The sequence below is a fragment of the Anoplophora glabripennis genome, unplaced genomic scaffold (assembly GCF_000390285.2).
Source record: "Anoplophora glabripennis isolate ALB-LARVAE unplaced genomic scaffold, Agla_2.0 scaffold24, whole genome shotgun sequence".
Lineage (NCBI taxonomy): Eukaryota > Metazoa > Arthropoda > Insecta > Coleoptera > Cerambycidae > Anoplophora > Anoplophora glabripennis.
Window position 1 is genome coordinate 932157 of NW_019416404.1, and position 15969 is coordinate 948125.

Sequence of the window (15969 nt, forward strand, 5' to 3'; positions counted from 1 at the left end):
CTCACTTTAATTCGGCGGTCGTCTAGCACCATTTGGTGAACTTTGGCGATGTTTTCGTCGGTAGTTGCAGTTTTTGGACGTCACGCTCTTACGGCCACGTTGAAATTCAGCTGCCCAAAATTTCGCTGTGGTAAATGATGGTGCAGAGTCCCCATACACAGAATCCAACTTATCTTTGGTTTGCGTAGGCGTATTACCTTTCAAAAACAAATATTTAATGACAGCTCGATACTCGTCGATTTTGTTCATTCTCATAAAAACACTCACATCAACTCACTCAAACGACTGTTACATAACAACTGTGCGTCCAAAATGGCTGAAACTTTGATGAGTAACTGTCAACAGATGAACAACGAAATTCACTAGCTTTTATTTACGAGTGCTGCCATCTTCATGTTGAGGTCGGAAACTTTTCAGACCACCCTCGTAATAGTGTACCAAAGACCTTTCTCTATGCGAATTATTGTAAAATTACCACTATTTTTTAGTCTATTTTGACCGGATTATTAATATGTGGTATCAGCATGATGGTGCACCACCACATAGAGGGAGACAAGTAACTGCTAAATGATCATTTCCCGAATAAATGGATAGGTCAAGAAGGTCCAATATCAAGGCCACCGCGTTCTCCAGATCTAAAACCTTTGGGCTTTTATTTATGGGGACATATGAAACCGCTTGTCTACCATGTTGAAATCACTACCCGTCAGCAGTTACTTGAAAGAATTATGATCATGTGGTGTTTGTGTTCCTTCACAAAAATACACCCTGTATTTATAGGTCAGATAAGGATTAAAGAAAACGAGGTACACACTGAATTCAAAGCAATTTATTTTGAAACTTCTACGATCCGAGTCGAACTTATTCAAACAATCCTACTTCAGGATCTCTTCTATTTTTCGCTTCTGCTGATTCGTAAGCTTGACCATGTCCTCGATGCGAGGCGCGCAGAGGTTCGCGTTGCAGAACTCCCTGTGGATCCTCACGCCGTGCAGGGCCTGTGTCTGCAAAAGTTCGTGGTCCTTAATTTCTTTTATGAACTGCCTTCTCTGGAGTACGCCCGCCCGCCTGTATCTCTGCCGGCAGATAACTCGGCTGGAAATGATTACGGAACAGAATTAGTGTGGGAAAATGGAAAAAAGAATTGGGAGGTTTGGCCAATATAAGTTTTAACGGGATGAGACGGAAAATTGTTATTTTGTCCCTGTAGACGATCGAAATTCGTCAGGATATGATTAATTTTTTATAAAACATTATTATTATAGAATATTTCAGGACTCAGTCTTTCAGGCATAAGAAACTGAGTAATTGACAAACTATATTTTTGTTGTTATTCTACAGGGTACCAAACGCGTACCATTATTGTACTTTAAGGTGGGTACAAACTAGAAAGCACATGCGGCGAGTCAAAGCGAGAACGCATGCATATTTTAGTGTGGACCGCGAAAGGTTGCGAACGAGAATGAAGCGAGCCGAAATCTGTCGGTTTTTGAGCACCGCTGTTACCGTTGTTATAACAACTACTTCATCTGAAGACATCTTTAGGAGGAATGAATGGAGCACAATGAGAAACATCGCATGCGTTTGAGGAAAAGTTTCACCATAATCATTGAAGAGCGAGAACGCACGCATATGCGTGTGATCTCGCTTTGACTCTTCGCATGTGCTTTCTTTAAAAACTATTAAGTTCCTAAAATTCTCATCCCATGATGTCATTTCAATTAGCTTAAAGTAAAGTAAAGGTTCAAAGGCTAGTATAAAAAACGTGGACCATTTATTAAGGTAGTTAGTTATATTCCAAGTACGGAGTTCAAGCAGAAAACTTTAGAGCATATTTGAGTCTCTTAGTTTCGATAACTGGCAACGTCGTACAGATCGCAGCTGTGTGTGAGAGAGAGATTGATGGAAACTTATATTACGGGGGCACAAAGTTAGGTTAGGTTAGTGTTAAATATATAATTAGGTACAGTTACAATCACTTGGTAAGTTTTTTAAAAATTTTTCAGGAATCGTCCCTATTGCTTGATTTATTTTATTAGTCCTTTTAAACGAAAAACGCAAACTGAAACTAAAAAGATTTTAGTTCAAAGTTTTGTAGAATGTCAGCGCGCGAGCAAATTAACCATTCTTCAATGTGCGACGTTGCCAAGTTTCATTTATGTAAATAATCATACAAAAACTTAATAGTTTGAGAATTAATATCTTTAATCGTAGCTGGTCTATCTTTTTCAGATTGTTATTGTATATAACGTTTTTCTACACAAATTAGTCTTGCTTAAAGTTTGAGCAGTTTCTCCCCACCATCTGGAATAGATGTAGATCGACACAAAATATTAAATACTGGAAAAATAAGATGTCAAAATGTGAAATCTAGCAATCACACTAAAAATGACATTTGAATTACTGTTCAAAAATATTGTTAAATAAGCAGTGGCACCATTTTATTTAAAGTAAGATATTTTTCACACAAAAATAATTTTTTGTTTCATAAAAAATTTTTTTTATGTAATTGTATAATACAAAATATATTATTTATATTTATATTTCAGATTGTACTAAAATTTACATTTCAGTAAAATAACGCACGTATTTTGTATATTTATACAAAAAGTATCTCGCCCTTACAATTACTATTTCTACTTCGGATTGTATTCTAATATGTACCCGAAAATGATTCTTTTTCCATGAGCAAAGTGTATAAATTTAAGAAAAAATTCACATTTTCCAAAATATTTCTGGAGAAGATCGATTTTGAGTGATGAAACTAGGGTTAATGATTTGCCTAATTAAAGGTAAAAATCTGCTAAACTCTAAACACCTATGCTATACCAGTGGCTGAGACATCTACGGTCACTACTACTAAGAATTCTCGAAATTCAATTCTCGCATAATGGAAATTCGATCTCTTGTAGTCTTTCCGATCTCAATTGAAGAGCAAAGAGCTAGGCAGTATGTACCAGGTTCGGTCGCTACGCAGCAACTCGGCATTGAAATATTTGAAAAACTTCTTGTCATATTTATTTAGTCATACCCATATACAGATCTGGTCGAACTAAACGTGGTGGTGGTAGAAATGTATACGCCCAGTTGAAGAATGCGCGCGCGGGCAAACGGCGCACAAACACAACCGCACTGGGCGACTGGGCCATAAATTTGTTGTTGACAAATTGCCTAGCAGTGCAGTGCACCAATGCGGAATTATGTTATTGTTGATTATTTTTATTTTATAACTTATCTAACCTAAACTAACAACCTTTGATCATCCTTTCCTGGCAATGATATGTTCATACCTTCCCGTAAATGTTTTTTCATATGTCAACCAAAATTTACCATCGATATAATAAAATTGTTTGAGGACATAAATAATTAAAATATGCTGTTGGCCATAGTATTATAGTAATTTTATACACATTATACAAAGTATTATTATGTTTTACCTTTAGCAGAAAACTTTTTTAGAGACGCCTATGACACTTATTAAATTTGATTGCTAGGCGTTTTTATACATGTTCAACTGACTTCGGAAAAACTATAACTCCTAGCAATGTTTATAAGAAAAAATTATCTATTATTTTATTCCAAAATTTTCGAGTTACTTTTTTCCATTTACCTACATTACCCTCGTTTAACGAAAAATGTTTATACGTAATTGTTTCAAAAAGTTAAAAAAAAATGGTTGGCGTAGAAATGTTGATTTCCTTTTCGGTACTGTCTCTTCCTACTTCTAGCAAAATACAAAAGTTGTATTTTTTCGAACTTTTCGTGATATGGTGTATTAAATTGCATTGCTGATTTAAGTAGATTTTTATAGTTAATTAGATAAATAATTAGCTCAAGAGACGTTTTGTAAACCTTTTTCTTATTTTAACCACCAGAATTACAATTTCAAATTTGATCATTTCATCTTAAAATATCCTGTATAAGTTGTTATTTTATATCTAAAATATAAATTTTCTCGTATTTTGGCTTTATTATAATGGGTTAATCAAAATAAATTCATAAATTTTTTTTCTTACAAAAATCTTCTCAAATGACACAAACACTATTCCTCGATACCAAAAACCTAGGTAAAGTTATTTATTTTAAGTTTATTTAAAAGATTACATTATTTAACGATTTCATTGTGAGGTAAAAGTTTTTTTATTAATAGCAGTTGGATTTTTAATTTTATTTTAAAAATTGTTAATTTCTAGCTTTTCTAGACATTGCTGATATAGTTCAATTAGTTGGGACATAGCTGTTTCCCGCGATATCAGCAGTTAGAAAACTTGTCTGCGAGGTTCGATATCATTTGCACTTAGATTTTGATACCGAATAATATTGTTTAATTTCATGTGATAGAATTAAAAAAATATATAGAATTTAATTGAATCAGATCGATACCTTAGTTATTCTGAGTTTATAATTAAGCTTTTCTTTCAGTGCTCAAATATAAATTATTAATAGCTTTCAAGTTTCGTCTAATTTAGTAAGATCTACCCCTAGGCAAGAAGCAAAAACATCCCTTAGCGGTTTGCAACTTGTATCTGCTTGAGAAACATGCCAATAACATGCCTTTCTCATGTATATAACCCGTAATGTGGGTTCAAAAGATACATGAATTTAGCGGAGATGAAAAAGTAAATAAATTATGAACTCATATCAACATACTTTATAATCAGAATATACTGGAACCTGCAACCATTTGTTTTGAATGTAATGATCAAAACATTTAAATATTTCTTTAGCTTTCGCGTGTTAAGTTTTATACAATTTTACTATAAAAGGATGCTATTTTATTCTTTTGATAGAGTCCTCGAATCTACTGTAAGTCGTGAAAAATAGGAGTCGGTATCGATTATTTAGAAATTTTTAGCGAAAATTGAATTGAATTCTCTATAAATTCTATTTGTATTCTATTTAGATTGCGTTGCAGAAATACAACAAAAGAAAGCGTCATTGCATGGGCTTTAAAAGTCTGTACCCATTGAACTGAGGACGTCTGCTACAAATTAAACTAATCCGTTTTTAAGTTAACGCAGACAGCTAATCGAATGAATGATCTAGTTTCCGCTAGATTGGGATGGGTGGCGGCTTGAGCTTTAAAAGTGACTCGCAAATCCAAGGAATTTAACTCCAAATAAGTATAAAATGACGAATTATTAAAATTCAGTATCAAAAGCAAACGTTTTAGGTGATAATTCTATTTACATAGTACCAGTAGCTTGTTCAAGTAGGTACTAATGTGAAAATAGTGTAATAAATATTTTATCGACAAGGGAAAGTTTTAATTCACGATTGACGAAGAAGCTATAAGCAATACTTAAAGCATGTATAGTTTACATATGGTGTGAATCACATTTAAAAAGTCAGTAATGTTACTTGTTTTTCATAACAAAATAAATTATGTGAAGATATTTATAGTAAGATCATATTCGATGCAAAGTAATAAATCATTGCCTGTCAGGGGATCCAGTGCAGTACGGGTTTAAGGGGTTTAGAAATTGAATAATTTGTTTATGCATCATCTTTTCATTCATCCCTTTATTCTCATTATTTTAAATGTAATTTATTATAAATACAATTTTTTTTTTAATTTTACATTTTACCGCGCTACTTGCCACTGTTATTTACTTGTTTCTTGAAGGCGGTGTCTGATTTACGACCAAGCTCGCCAAGTTAGTATTTGACGGATAACCGACCACCTCGTACACTCGATGCACCTGGGCGACTACAGCTACTACCAGAACACAGTGCGTATGAAGCGGTATTTCAGATTTTACATTCAGTTTCATTTTAAATTTGAAATGGTTCATCGTACTCGTCCTAAAAATGATGACACAATTTTCCTTTGATAAAAGACCTACAATTTTTTGGTCTACTTTACATCGAATACGATCCTACTTTATAGGTCACAACAGCCAAAAAAGTGCCAAAATCGCGATTTTTTTATATATTTGAAGTTATGTTACGTGGAAAGGTTTTTTTTTGCTGAAACCATTAATGGGGTCTTCAATTTATCCCGATATCATTTTGCGTTCTTGAGAAATCGCATGTTGAAATTTAGTAGTTTGACTTATTTTTTGACCCCATTAATGGTGTTAGCAAAAAAATTTACCTATCCATGTAACATAACCTCAAATATGTCAAACATCGCGATTTTGGTACTTTTAGGTTAAGATATCTCGAAGATCAGAGCCAACTGAGAAATTTGGACCTCGGATTAGAATTCAGCGCACCAAAATCCTTCGGAAAAGTACATTCTGGTTTATGGGTAGAGGGTCGGTTTGTATTAATAAGAAATGACAGAAAGTTGCATTTTCAGGGTTTCGTCAATCTTTCTCTCAAGTGACGTCATCACATGCGTGTAGGCCAATAGACCTAGTAAACTATGGACTGGCCTTAGAAAGAGAGGTCATTCGCGCTGATGTGTGCAAGGTAGATGAAGCTAATGCAGGCAAATACCGGTAAAACAAATGGTACACGGGTATACCGGTACAAAAAACCATATACAAACCTTAGAGTAAAAGTCATGTTAAAGATTTCATAAATTTTTGTGTGTGAAATATTTATGAAAACTAAATATGATGCAATCGTGGTCAGCGATCAATTGCGTAAAGGGACGTTTAAATGGAGAAAAAAATAAAATTTCATAGGGAGAAAAGATGTTATGATGTTACCAACATGTTTATACTTTTCGCATCTTTCTGAAAATAATGACCAAGTAGAGTTGTTTCCGATGATAACATAAAATAAAAATGTCATTTTAACGTAAAAATTTTGCCCCCTTGAAATTATTTTTTAACATCAAACTAAACACATAAATAAAAAGAGTTTTAACTGAATTGTGCTTATAATATGTTTTAGCAAAACTTCTCTTTAAATAATATGTTGAAAAAGAAAGCATTGATATAGTTTTGCAGAGCAAGATAATATAAACTATTTAAAACAACTACTTCAGAAGAGCTTGCGAATCATTTTAACTTCAAACGGGAATAGAACCCAAGAGAAAAAAGGGGTAAAGAATTGAGAATAGCTAGCTGATTGGTTGAATTAAATGTAGTGCGCTACAGTCGAAGTTCTGTAAACGAAGCATAAGCCCGCACTAGCTCTATCTCTCTTGCACACGTGTGTGCGATTGCCGTTTATACATATAGGCAAAATGACAGTTGGACGAGTTCAGTAGTTTATAAGGTTTATGGTATAGGCACACCATAATATAACCACAAATTAAAAATTGACATATAAATAGGTCTTAACCTCAAAAATTAATTAGATAGCAAGGTATGAAACAAATAAGGTCGATCGGATTAGTTTCCGAGAATCTTCTGGTGCTAGGAAGCACCACGTATTAAAAAGTGTAGACGCTGTAGAGAGAAAGGGTGATAGTTCGGGCACTCGCTCTCTCTCTCTAATCGTTGAGGACAAGTGGGGAGATCCCGCCCATCGTCCCAGCGTTAGCCAATCACGTGCCACGGCGAGAGAAAGATAGTGCCGAAACTATCTCTTTCTCTCTCAGTCACTCATCTACACTATCGCCGTAAGCGTGCTTCCTCCATGTAGTATATGCTCTAAGGCTACATCTGTAACTTTAGATCAGTTTAGGAACGATTAGATCTGTAATCTAATAGAACCAGTTAATAGGTTCATAGTTCCCGAAAACCTCTATTTTTATAGGTTTGAATTTTGATGTTTCTGATTTTATGCATGACAGTTTCCTGATTTCCCGAATACAATTGACATTTGTGTCAAATTTAATGCATACAAAATTTGTATTTTTTGAGAGAAAAATTATATAAAGCGCAGTTAAAAACTGATGTTATTTATAGGAAGTTATTAAACGTATTTATGAAGGTGTAAAAAATTCAGTGGACAGGCACATTTGCAAATACCCATTGTTCTGCAACAACCCTGATTGAGTTGTTACCCTGGACTGCTTTGAAGTCTGTTAACTGTTACATATTACGGCCCTTTTGCTGCTGTAAATGTCAAAGGGCGCCCTAATAAAATTAACACGTGTTCAATAAAGGAACAATGTGGTTCTCCAAGCGACCATGTCTTGTAATTAGATAAATTCTTTATACTCACTAAGGTAGGACCAGGCCGGTATAGCTGGGATCATTGCTGTCGTTTATTGTTAGGCACAATTTTTCGGACATATCGAACCGGTTTCTTTCCTATTCAACTTGCAATAACTTGAAATTTCATTTACCATCCCTGAAAGAACCCAACTAACATACAAACTGTTTCCCTACGTGGTTATTTGTTTGTGTTGCTAGGTAATCGCGTTTCGATCGGGCCGTATTGGGGAGCTGAAGTTCCTGTTGTTTTCTGGAAGTTTCGGGATAGAGTAGATTTTTCCTGTCGAACTTTAGGTGGTTGGGTGTTAAGTGTCACGTATTCTAAACAAGAAGATACCTAAATCGTCAGAAACTTAAAACTGTCTTCCATGTAGTGGTGGTATCTCGCGGAGAAAACGTAAATTGAAAATATTTAAAGAATGTCAGAATTAGTTTAAACTAAATGCGACTGAAATTGATTTAAAAGTCATGCGTTCATGTTATATCGCAAAATATTCGCAATTTTCATTCCACTTAGGTCTAATAGAAGAAAAAAGGCCTAAAGTTTCGATATAAATTCTCAGTATCCAACATTCAGATATCGCGTTTTATCTTTTGCAGTGGTATATTAACTAATCTAGACAAATTTAAAGTTATATGTTGCCGTTTTTGTATGGAAATAATCATGCTGTGTGGAAATAAATTTTTAAATAAAAAAATCAATGCAGCCCAATAATTACACAATAAATTTTTAAGCTGGTTTAATAGAAATAAATTATTTTTAAATTTATCAGAAACTGTTTTCATAAATTTTATCCCTAAGAATTAATAGTTTTATTCATAAAAGTTGCCTATTAAAACTGACAATACTTTAAAGTGGGAAAAATATACAGGATGTCCCGTTCGTGTTCAAAAAAACTTGTGTGAAAGTTCCTCATGGAAAAATAATGGGGGTAGTCCACATAAAGTTTTTTTCTTAGACTCCCTGTTTTCGAGATACAGTGTGTTGAAGATGTTACTTTCCAAATGGTTTTCCTTAATTATCTTTAAATCGACTAAAGATAAAAATGTCAAAATTTGTACACGAGCAAACATCAACTGTGCGTTAAGAATAATGAGCAAACGGTTTCTATCTGAAAAACAGTGTCACCGATACAGGTAATTGAAGGGGTACAATCGAAAAAAAATATTTAAAGTAAAAATTTATTACATTTCTAAACGGTTCTGTAAACTCTAAAGCATACTACAAAAAAAAGGTATACTTGTTGAAATTCGGTAGCATGTACCATTTTCGAGAAAAATGAAGTTGCATAGAAGAAAATGGGGGACAATTTCAGTATCTCCTCTACTATTTCGAGTTTGCACATTTATTTAATTGTGCAGCTGTTTTGTTCTGCATGTCTCCGAGTCTGTTTTCCTAATATTTTTCTGTTTTTATCGCTTTTTTTAAGCATTCATGTCCATCAACAATTCAGTCCATTCAACAATTGTTTATTTTAGTAATGGTAGTGTTATAGTTTAACGTGTAGAACAAAAGTAAGCACAAAAATAAAATCCTTGATGTTCTGTTTATTCATTGTTACTATTTAAAATTACTCAATTAAATAATAAATAAAAAAAAGCGTTTGTAAAACATGCGTTTGCTGTTATCCTAACCCCACATTTTAAGAATTATTTTCACGTAGGTACCTACTTATAAATAAAAGTAAACAATTTTATATGTAGTACTAAGCAAGTAAATGTTATAAGAATATTTACATGTGGAGTTGTATATAAAAAAGTTAGTATTTTCGTAGATTTCAGTACCTAAAACCTTGATGGTTTGATCGTTTTTTGCACCTGTTTATTCATTTTACTGCGGCGTCTTTGAAAATACCCAGATGTCATGACATAACATTCCTATTATTTGATAAGCTTTAGATTATTCAGTTATTAAATGTTTGAAATTATTTGTCTTTGTGGAAAACACTATTTAAAGAATATGGCGCCCTTAACTGTTTCATGTGATACGTAAGAAAATTATAATCTTAAATGCAAATACTGTTGCTAGCTAAATGTCTTCAGCTCACTCAATGCTACATGCTACCGAATTTCGACAAGTACACCTTTTTTTTGTAGTAAGCTTTAGAGTTTACAGAACCGTTTAGAAATGTAATCAATTTTGACTTTTAACAAATTTTTTCTTCGATTGTACCGCTTCTGTATCGACGACACTGCTTTTCAGAAAGAAATCGTTTGCACATTATTCTTAACGCACAGTTGATGTTTACTCGTGTACAAATTTTGACATTTTTATCTTTAGCCGATTTAAAGATAATTAAGGAAAACGAAAGTAACAACTTCAACACACTGTATTTCGAAAATAGGGCGTCTAAGAAAAAAATTTATTATTATTATTATTTTTCCATGAGGAACTTGCGCACAGGTTTTTTTGAAACATGAACGGGACACCCTGTATAGATGAGTTACGTCGTCAATTTCCTCTGTGATTGTTGACTAAGAAACATAACAAATGAATCTGTCATTAAATAATATATAATGTTTCACAATTTGGAATCCTATTGCATCTTATTTTGTCATATTTTTCGTGATCTTTCACTGCGAAAAATTAAATAGAAATTCTTGTATTTTATCATTTCTATAGTTTAAATGGATTGGATTTTCTTTCTTTTTATCATTGTCTTACTACCATTTACAATAATATTAAACTATACTATAACTATTTTTCACCTATTTCGCATCATTTTATCGGAAAATTAGAATATACGTTTAAATTAAAATCGGACTACCTCCAACGCATCCAGAAATTTTGCAATATAGAGCACCAAAAAATTCATATTGTATCAAAACTAATGGTCCGACAGCGTCTGCTTTTTGCACAATTAAAATACATATAATTCACTACTTTTGTGCACGGGATCAGCTTTAAAACTTAAAAAATGGCGGAGTAATGAATTTTTAAGCAAACGCTATGTTTTCCGATTTTTAGGGTTTTCTTCGTTTCTAATTATCCGATCGGATCGATCGACCTCTCGTTTTATTCGTATTTCGATTCTCTATAAATTTATAGCATTCAGAGTGCTTCGTTAGTTCAGATTTTATAAGCCAAAAATTAAAAGAAATGCGATGTTTTGCATAAAAATGTTTATAAAAAATTAATTAATGGTAAATTGGAGTAGGAAACATATCAGCATATATCTGCAGACTGTCTTTTATATGATGGCACCGTCCGTTTGCTACTTGTATTTTTGTCACAAACAAAATCTCTATTATATTATATTTTAGGTTTTATTTTTATATACTATACATACTGTACCGAGTTCTCCTGTTCTGTAATTGGGTTTCTTGTACCGGTAGAACAGTGTAACGTAAATAAATAAATAAATATTAATTTGGATGAGATTATAGATGTATTTGCGATCCGAAAAAAGATCGATTTAGACTCCGACTCGATTTTTTTGCATATTCAGATTCGTGAGATGTTCCTTAACATGAATCAAGATGATGCCGGCCGGAAATCTGGTGCCCATTTGTTTAAACAAACTTTTTTTAAATAAATTGTAAAAATTATATTTTTTTAGGTTTAGGTACATTATAAACAAAAAAGTTCCTATGCACTATGCCTCTAAAATTGATAGCTTTAAAGATATAAATAATTGAAGTTGCTAAAAATGCGAAAATGACGATTTTCAACTGCCGATTTCCGGGTTAAAAATTGTCATTTTTGATGTTGCCAGGTACCTAAATTAAAGTTTAAACGTCCCTCTACAAGACTCTGAAGAGTTTTTGGGACTGGCATTATTCTAAAGGCTTGTTTTTTAATTTTAATTATGCAGATTCGCTATTTGGTTTAGCGGGTTCAGCTTATGTTCTTTGAATTTTGCATTCTAAGTACTATTACTACTCATAAAATAATGTAAAAATTGATTATTTAAATTTTATAATTCATAATAATTTTATTTAACTAATTCAAAATTCTACGAATAGAGTGCAGAAAAAAATAAAAGGGCAATAGTATCAAATACATTTTGGTTTTTATTAAAGAACATTTATTTAATACTGCATATTATTATTATCACACATTTATTCAATAATAAATTTCTCACACTGTTCTATGTTACAACCACATGAAGGTACACAAGTGATATATATTTTTTCCTACAAGAATAAGCTTTAGTCTTACAGTTTTTTGTATATTTACATTGTTTAACTAAGTCTTTGGGTAATGGATCTTTGGTAATAAATTTAGGTAATAATTCACCTGTTTCATTTTGATAATCAAAAGCTGTGAAATCCAAATATTGATATTGAAGAAAAATGGAACTTTTCCATATGTAGATATGTAAAGAAGCTCATAGCGCTTTATTAACAACTAAAAAACAAGGAATTAGAATAATGCGAGTCCCAAAAACTCTTCAGCATTTTGTAGGGGGATGTTTAAACTTTAATTTAGGAACTTGGCAACATCAAAAATAACAATTTTTAACCCGGAAATCGACAGTTGAAAATTGTCATTTTCGCATTTTTAGCAACTTAAATTGTTTATAACTTTAAAACTATCAATTTTAGAGGCATAGTGCATAGGAACTTTTTTGTTTACAATATGCCAAAAAACCTAAAACCTTTTGGCACAATTGCAATTTGTTTAAAAAAAGTTTGTTTAAACAATTGGGCACCAGATTTCCGGCCGGCATCATCTTGATTCATGTTAAGGAACATCACACGAATCTGAATATGCAAAAAAATCGAGTCGGAAAGTTTCTTCCACGAATGCGAGGTTTTCCTTGCCTTGTCTAATTAGAATTTGCTCTTTGAAGCGACTTTTACTTTTTGTTTGTTTGTTACTTTGTACCACCACCAAATGTGCCAAACCAAAGAGCAAAAAGAATTCTGTAATAGAGATAAAACATTTTCTGATTAAAACTGTTCAGTTTTCGTTATTGCAGAACCTTTTTTTAACTCTTTTAGATATCAACTATACAAACGCCCTCTCTCCCCAAAATCCATCTCTGCATCCGCCCTTGCATTAAAGACAAAGATAATTTAAAGTTTTTAAAACTAAAGTGTCAAAGTTTCTATTGCAAAATTGTTTTTAATCACGTGAGAAATATTAACTTTTTTTTATATACAAAGATAATTATTTTTGTTTTACTTTGTTAACTTCTTTACCCACTCGCTACTCCACTGCTGTTAGTCGCACATACCTTTATTATTATAATATAAAAGTTAACATAATGCTGTCTTTCAGAAATACATCTGGAAAAGGAACCCAACGGAATCAAATCTCCTCCAATATTTCTATATTTTTAAAATATATTACTAAACGGTTGATGTATTGATACAATTTTTAATTCAAAAACATTCCTGTCAGAAGCAATCCGCTTGATCATCTCGCTAATGTTTTTCTTTCGTCAACGTAATGCACATAAATACGCTCGTAGATGCATTTAAATGGCTTTACCGCTACCATAAATTATGCAGGCACTAAAAAACCATATGCAGGCGTCTATGTTGGACAGATGTTGTCGTCAGGGAAGAAGGGGTGTTTTTAATGCATGCAGTTAATAGTTAATCTACACCTTCATGGAAACGTATTTAGTAAAAAACAGCTATGGGTCTTGCAATTTTTTATAAATATTTCATTGGAGTGTTTAGGTAATTTTTTAAATATCTACAAAATAGTTCACCGAAATCGTCAACCTCTAGTTTGTCCGTCTTTTTCCAACAAGAGAAGATAGTGTAAGAATGAAAGTTGCAAAAGACTTATTAAATTTTCTAATATCTAAGTTGGATTCTAATATGATATTTTTAAATAGTCGTCTTTACATAAGCAGTTCCAAAATTTTTGAGAACAGGATCTGTGGCGAAAACACCTAGGCAAAAGAAAAACTATGATGATGAAGATGCCGCTACTGTGCTAGTTCTACAGTCAGTGAATGAATATCCAACCATGTCACTGAGGAGACGCTCAGAATACCTAGGAATTGTGAAAAAGACCCGCACACAGAAAATTTTGAATTTGCGATATTGGAGTACCGAGAATCCTCATTTTAAAATACGGCAATATTTCAAAAAAGTAAATGTTTGCTGTGCGGTATCCTTTTATGAAATAATAGGACCATACTTTTTGAAGATACGTGCAATGTAAACAGCTACCTGAATATGCTCCAAACGTTTTTTACTAATGAATTGGACAATTTACCACTGGCTTGCCGTAATTGTTTTTATTTTCAGCAAGACGGTTGTCCGGCGCATTCTGCTATAACTGTTAGGACCTGGTTACAAAACACCTTTCCCTCCCAATCGCTGGATTGGCAGGCATGCTCCATATCAGTGGCCCCCCGTGATGTCCAGACTTAACAATCATGGACTTTTATTAGCACTTAAAACAGCGAATTAGAGATGCTGTACAGTCCATATCTTTAGAAGAGATCAGATGCTGCTACAATGAATTCCTTGCACGTCTTCAAATTTGTGTGATCGTTGGTGGAGGAGTGTTCGAATAATGTTTTATTATGTTCTGTAAAAAATTAAACCAATTTTGTGTGCGAATTATTTTATTTAAAAACTCAAGTAACTTTTTTGCACGATTTATGCAAAATATCTCTTTTCAGAAATATTAAAAATAAAGGTAAGTACTTTATTCTCGTAATATTTTCAGATTATATAATTTTCTGAACACCACGTACATGAAATGTTAACTTTCACCATGGCAACCTCATATTAAATCCAAGCAAAACAAATCAAGTGTGCCTTCTTTCCGCAAAATATAAAACAAAAAAGGTTTTTCCTTTTAATAACCCCAACCGCGGACATACTGTATAATATCCTTCTAGATGTACTTGTTGAACCAGTTACGATTATTCAGTTGGTAATCCATGGCCTACTACATTTTTTTTTCGTAAATAACTTTTTTATAAAAAATCTGACTATCTAGTCTTAATCATTTAAAACCTTGCAATTTCATAATTTTTTTAACTGTCTGTTTAAGATTAAAATAGGGAAAAAGTTTGTCAATTACTGACACTGCTAGTTATAATTGCTAAAAATAAAGTATTTATGGACCTAAAACTGTAAAACTTTTAGGTCCTGTCTAAATTTGTGAAGAAACAGAAAAAGAAAAAAAATCTTTTTATTTACCGCTTACAATCACTAGTCAGTAATTGGCTAAATTCTCATTTTCACATATTTGCCAAGCCTTTTAGATTTGTAAAATAAAACAGAAAACATAAATCTGAAACTTTAAGTTAAGTCTGTATACCTAATAAAATTATTCTGCATTTTAAACTGATGAAGACAACGATAGTAACAATCAAGGGCGTCACCAGCAAATGGGGTAGAGGGGCAAAATAAGAGAGAGGATGGGAGAAATACAAATTATAGGTAAAAATAGGTACAGCGCTTAATTTTTTTTAGAAATATGTTTAATAAATCCTTTTTAATACAAGAGAAACAAAAAAAAAATATATAAATAACTAAAAAAAAATAAAGAAATTCAACGAAAATTAGGTAAAACATAATCTTCATCAATAAAATCTTCATGGTTGTTAAAAATAAGCTTTCTGGTATACTCATCAGGCATTGACACGATTTTGTACCATAGCATATTTCTCAGCCAGGTTTTTATTCTTCTATTCTTCTATTTTTCATTCCTCCTATATAAAATTGGTGGGTTACATATATGTATAGCTTTAGTTGCACTGTTAAACTTTTATTCTGATTCCGACAGATAAAAATTAATTTCCAGAGCTAAATAAAATTTTATTTTTTTAAATTCTTTTGTCAACAAATACAAAATATTTTATTAAACATTTTCAATCTAACAGTTTCTTAGCTTAAGAAAATGTTTGTACTCTTCTCGAATGGTGACGCCCTTGGTAGCAATACTGAATAATACTACGCAGGTAGATTTTTAATAACAATAAAATCT

General features: G+C 32.4%; 1 protein-coding gene across 1 annotated transcript; it reads right to left on the minus strand.

Annotated features, from left to right (window-relative positions):
- Nucleotides 1-875: 875 nt before the first annotated feature.
- LOC108910707 lies at nucleotides 876-8138 on the minus strand. Its single transcript, XM_018715412.1, has 2 exons — nucleotides 8068-8138; nucleotides 876-1095 (listed from the first exon to the last, which is right to left on the minus strand). The coding sequence occupies exons 1-2, from the start codon at nucleotides 8136-8138 to the stop codon at nucleotides 876-878; spliced, it is 291 nt and encodes a 96-aa protein (XP_018570928.1).
- Between the last annotated feature and the right edge of the window lie 7831 nt (nucleotides 8139-15969).

Excerpts from the sequence above, each read along its gene's own strand:
- LOC108910707 (XM_018715412.1), bottom strand. The coding sequence starts at position 8,138 with ATGTCCGAAAAATTGTGCCTAACAATAAACGACAGCAATGATCCCAGC. Across the intron at positions 1,096-8,067 it reads ACCGGCCTGGTCCTACCTTA|CCGAGTTATCTGCCGGCAGA; the intron begins GTGAGTATAAAG and ends AATCATTTCCAG.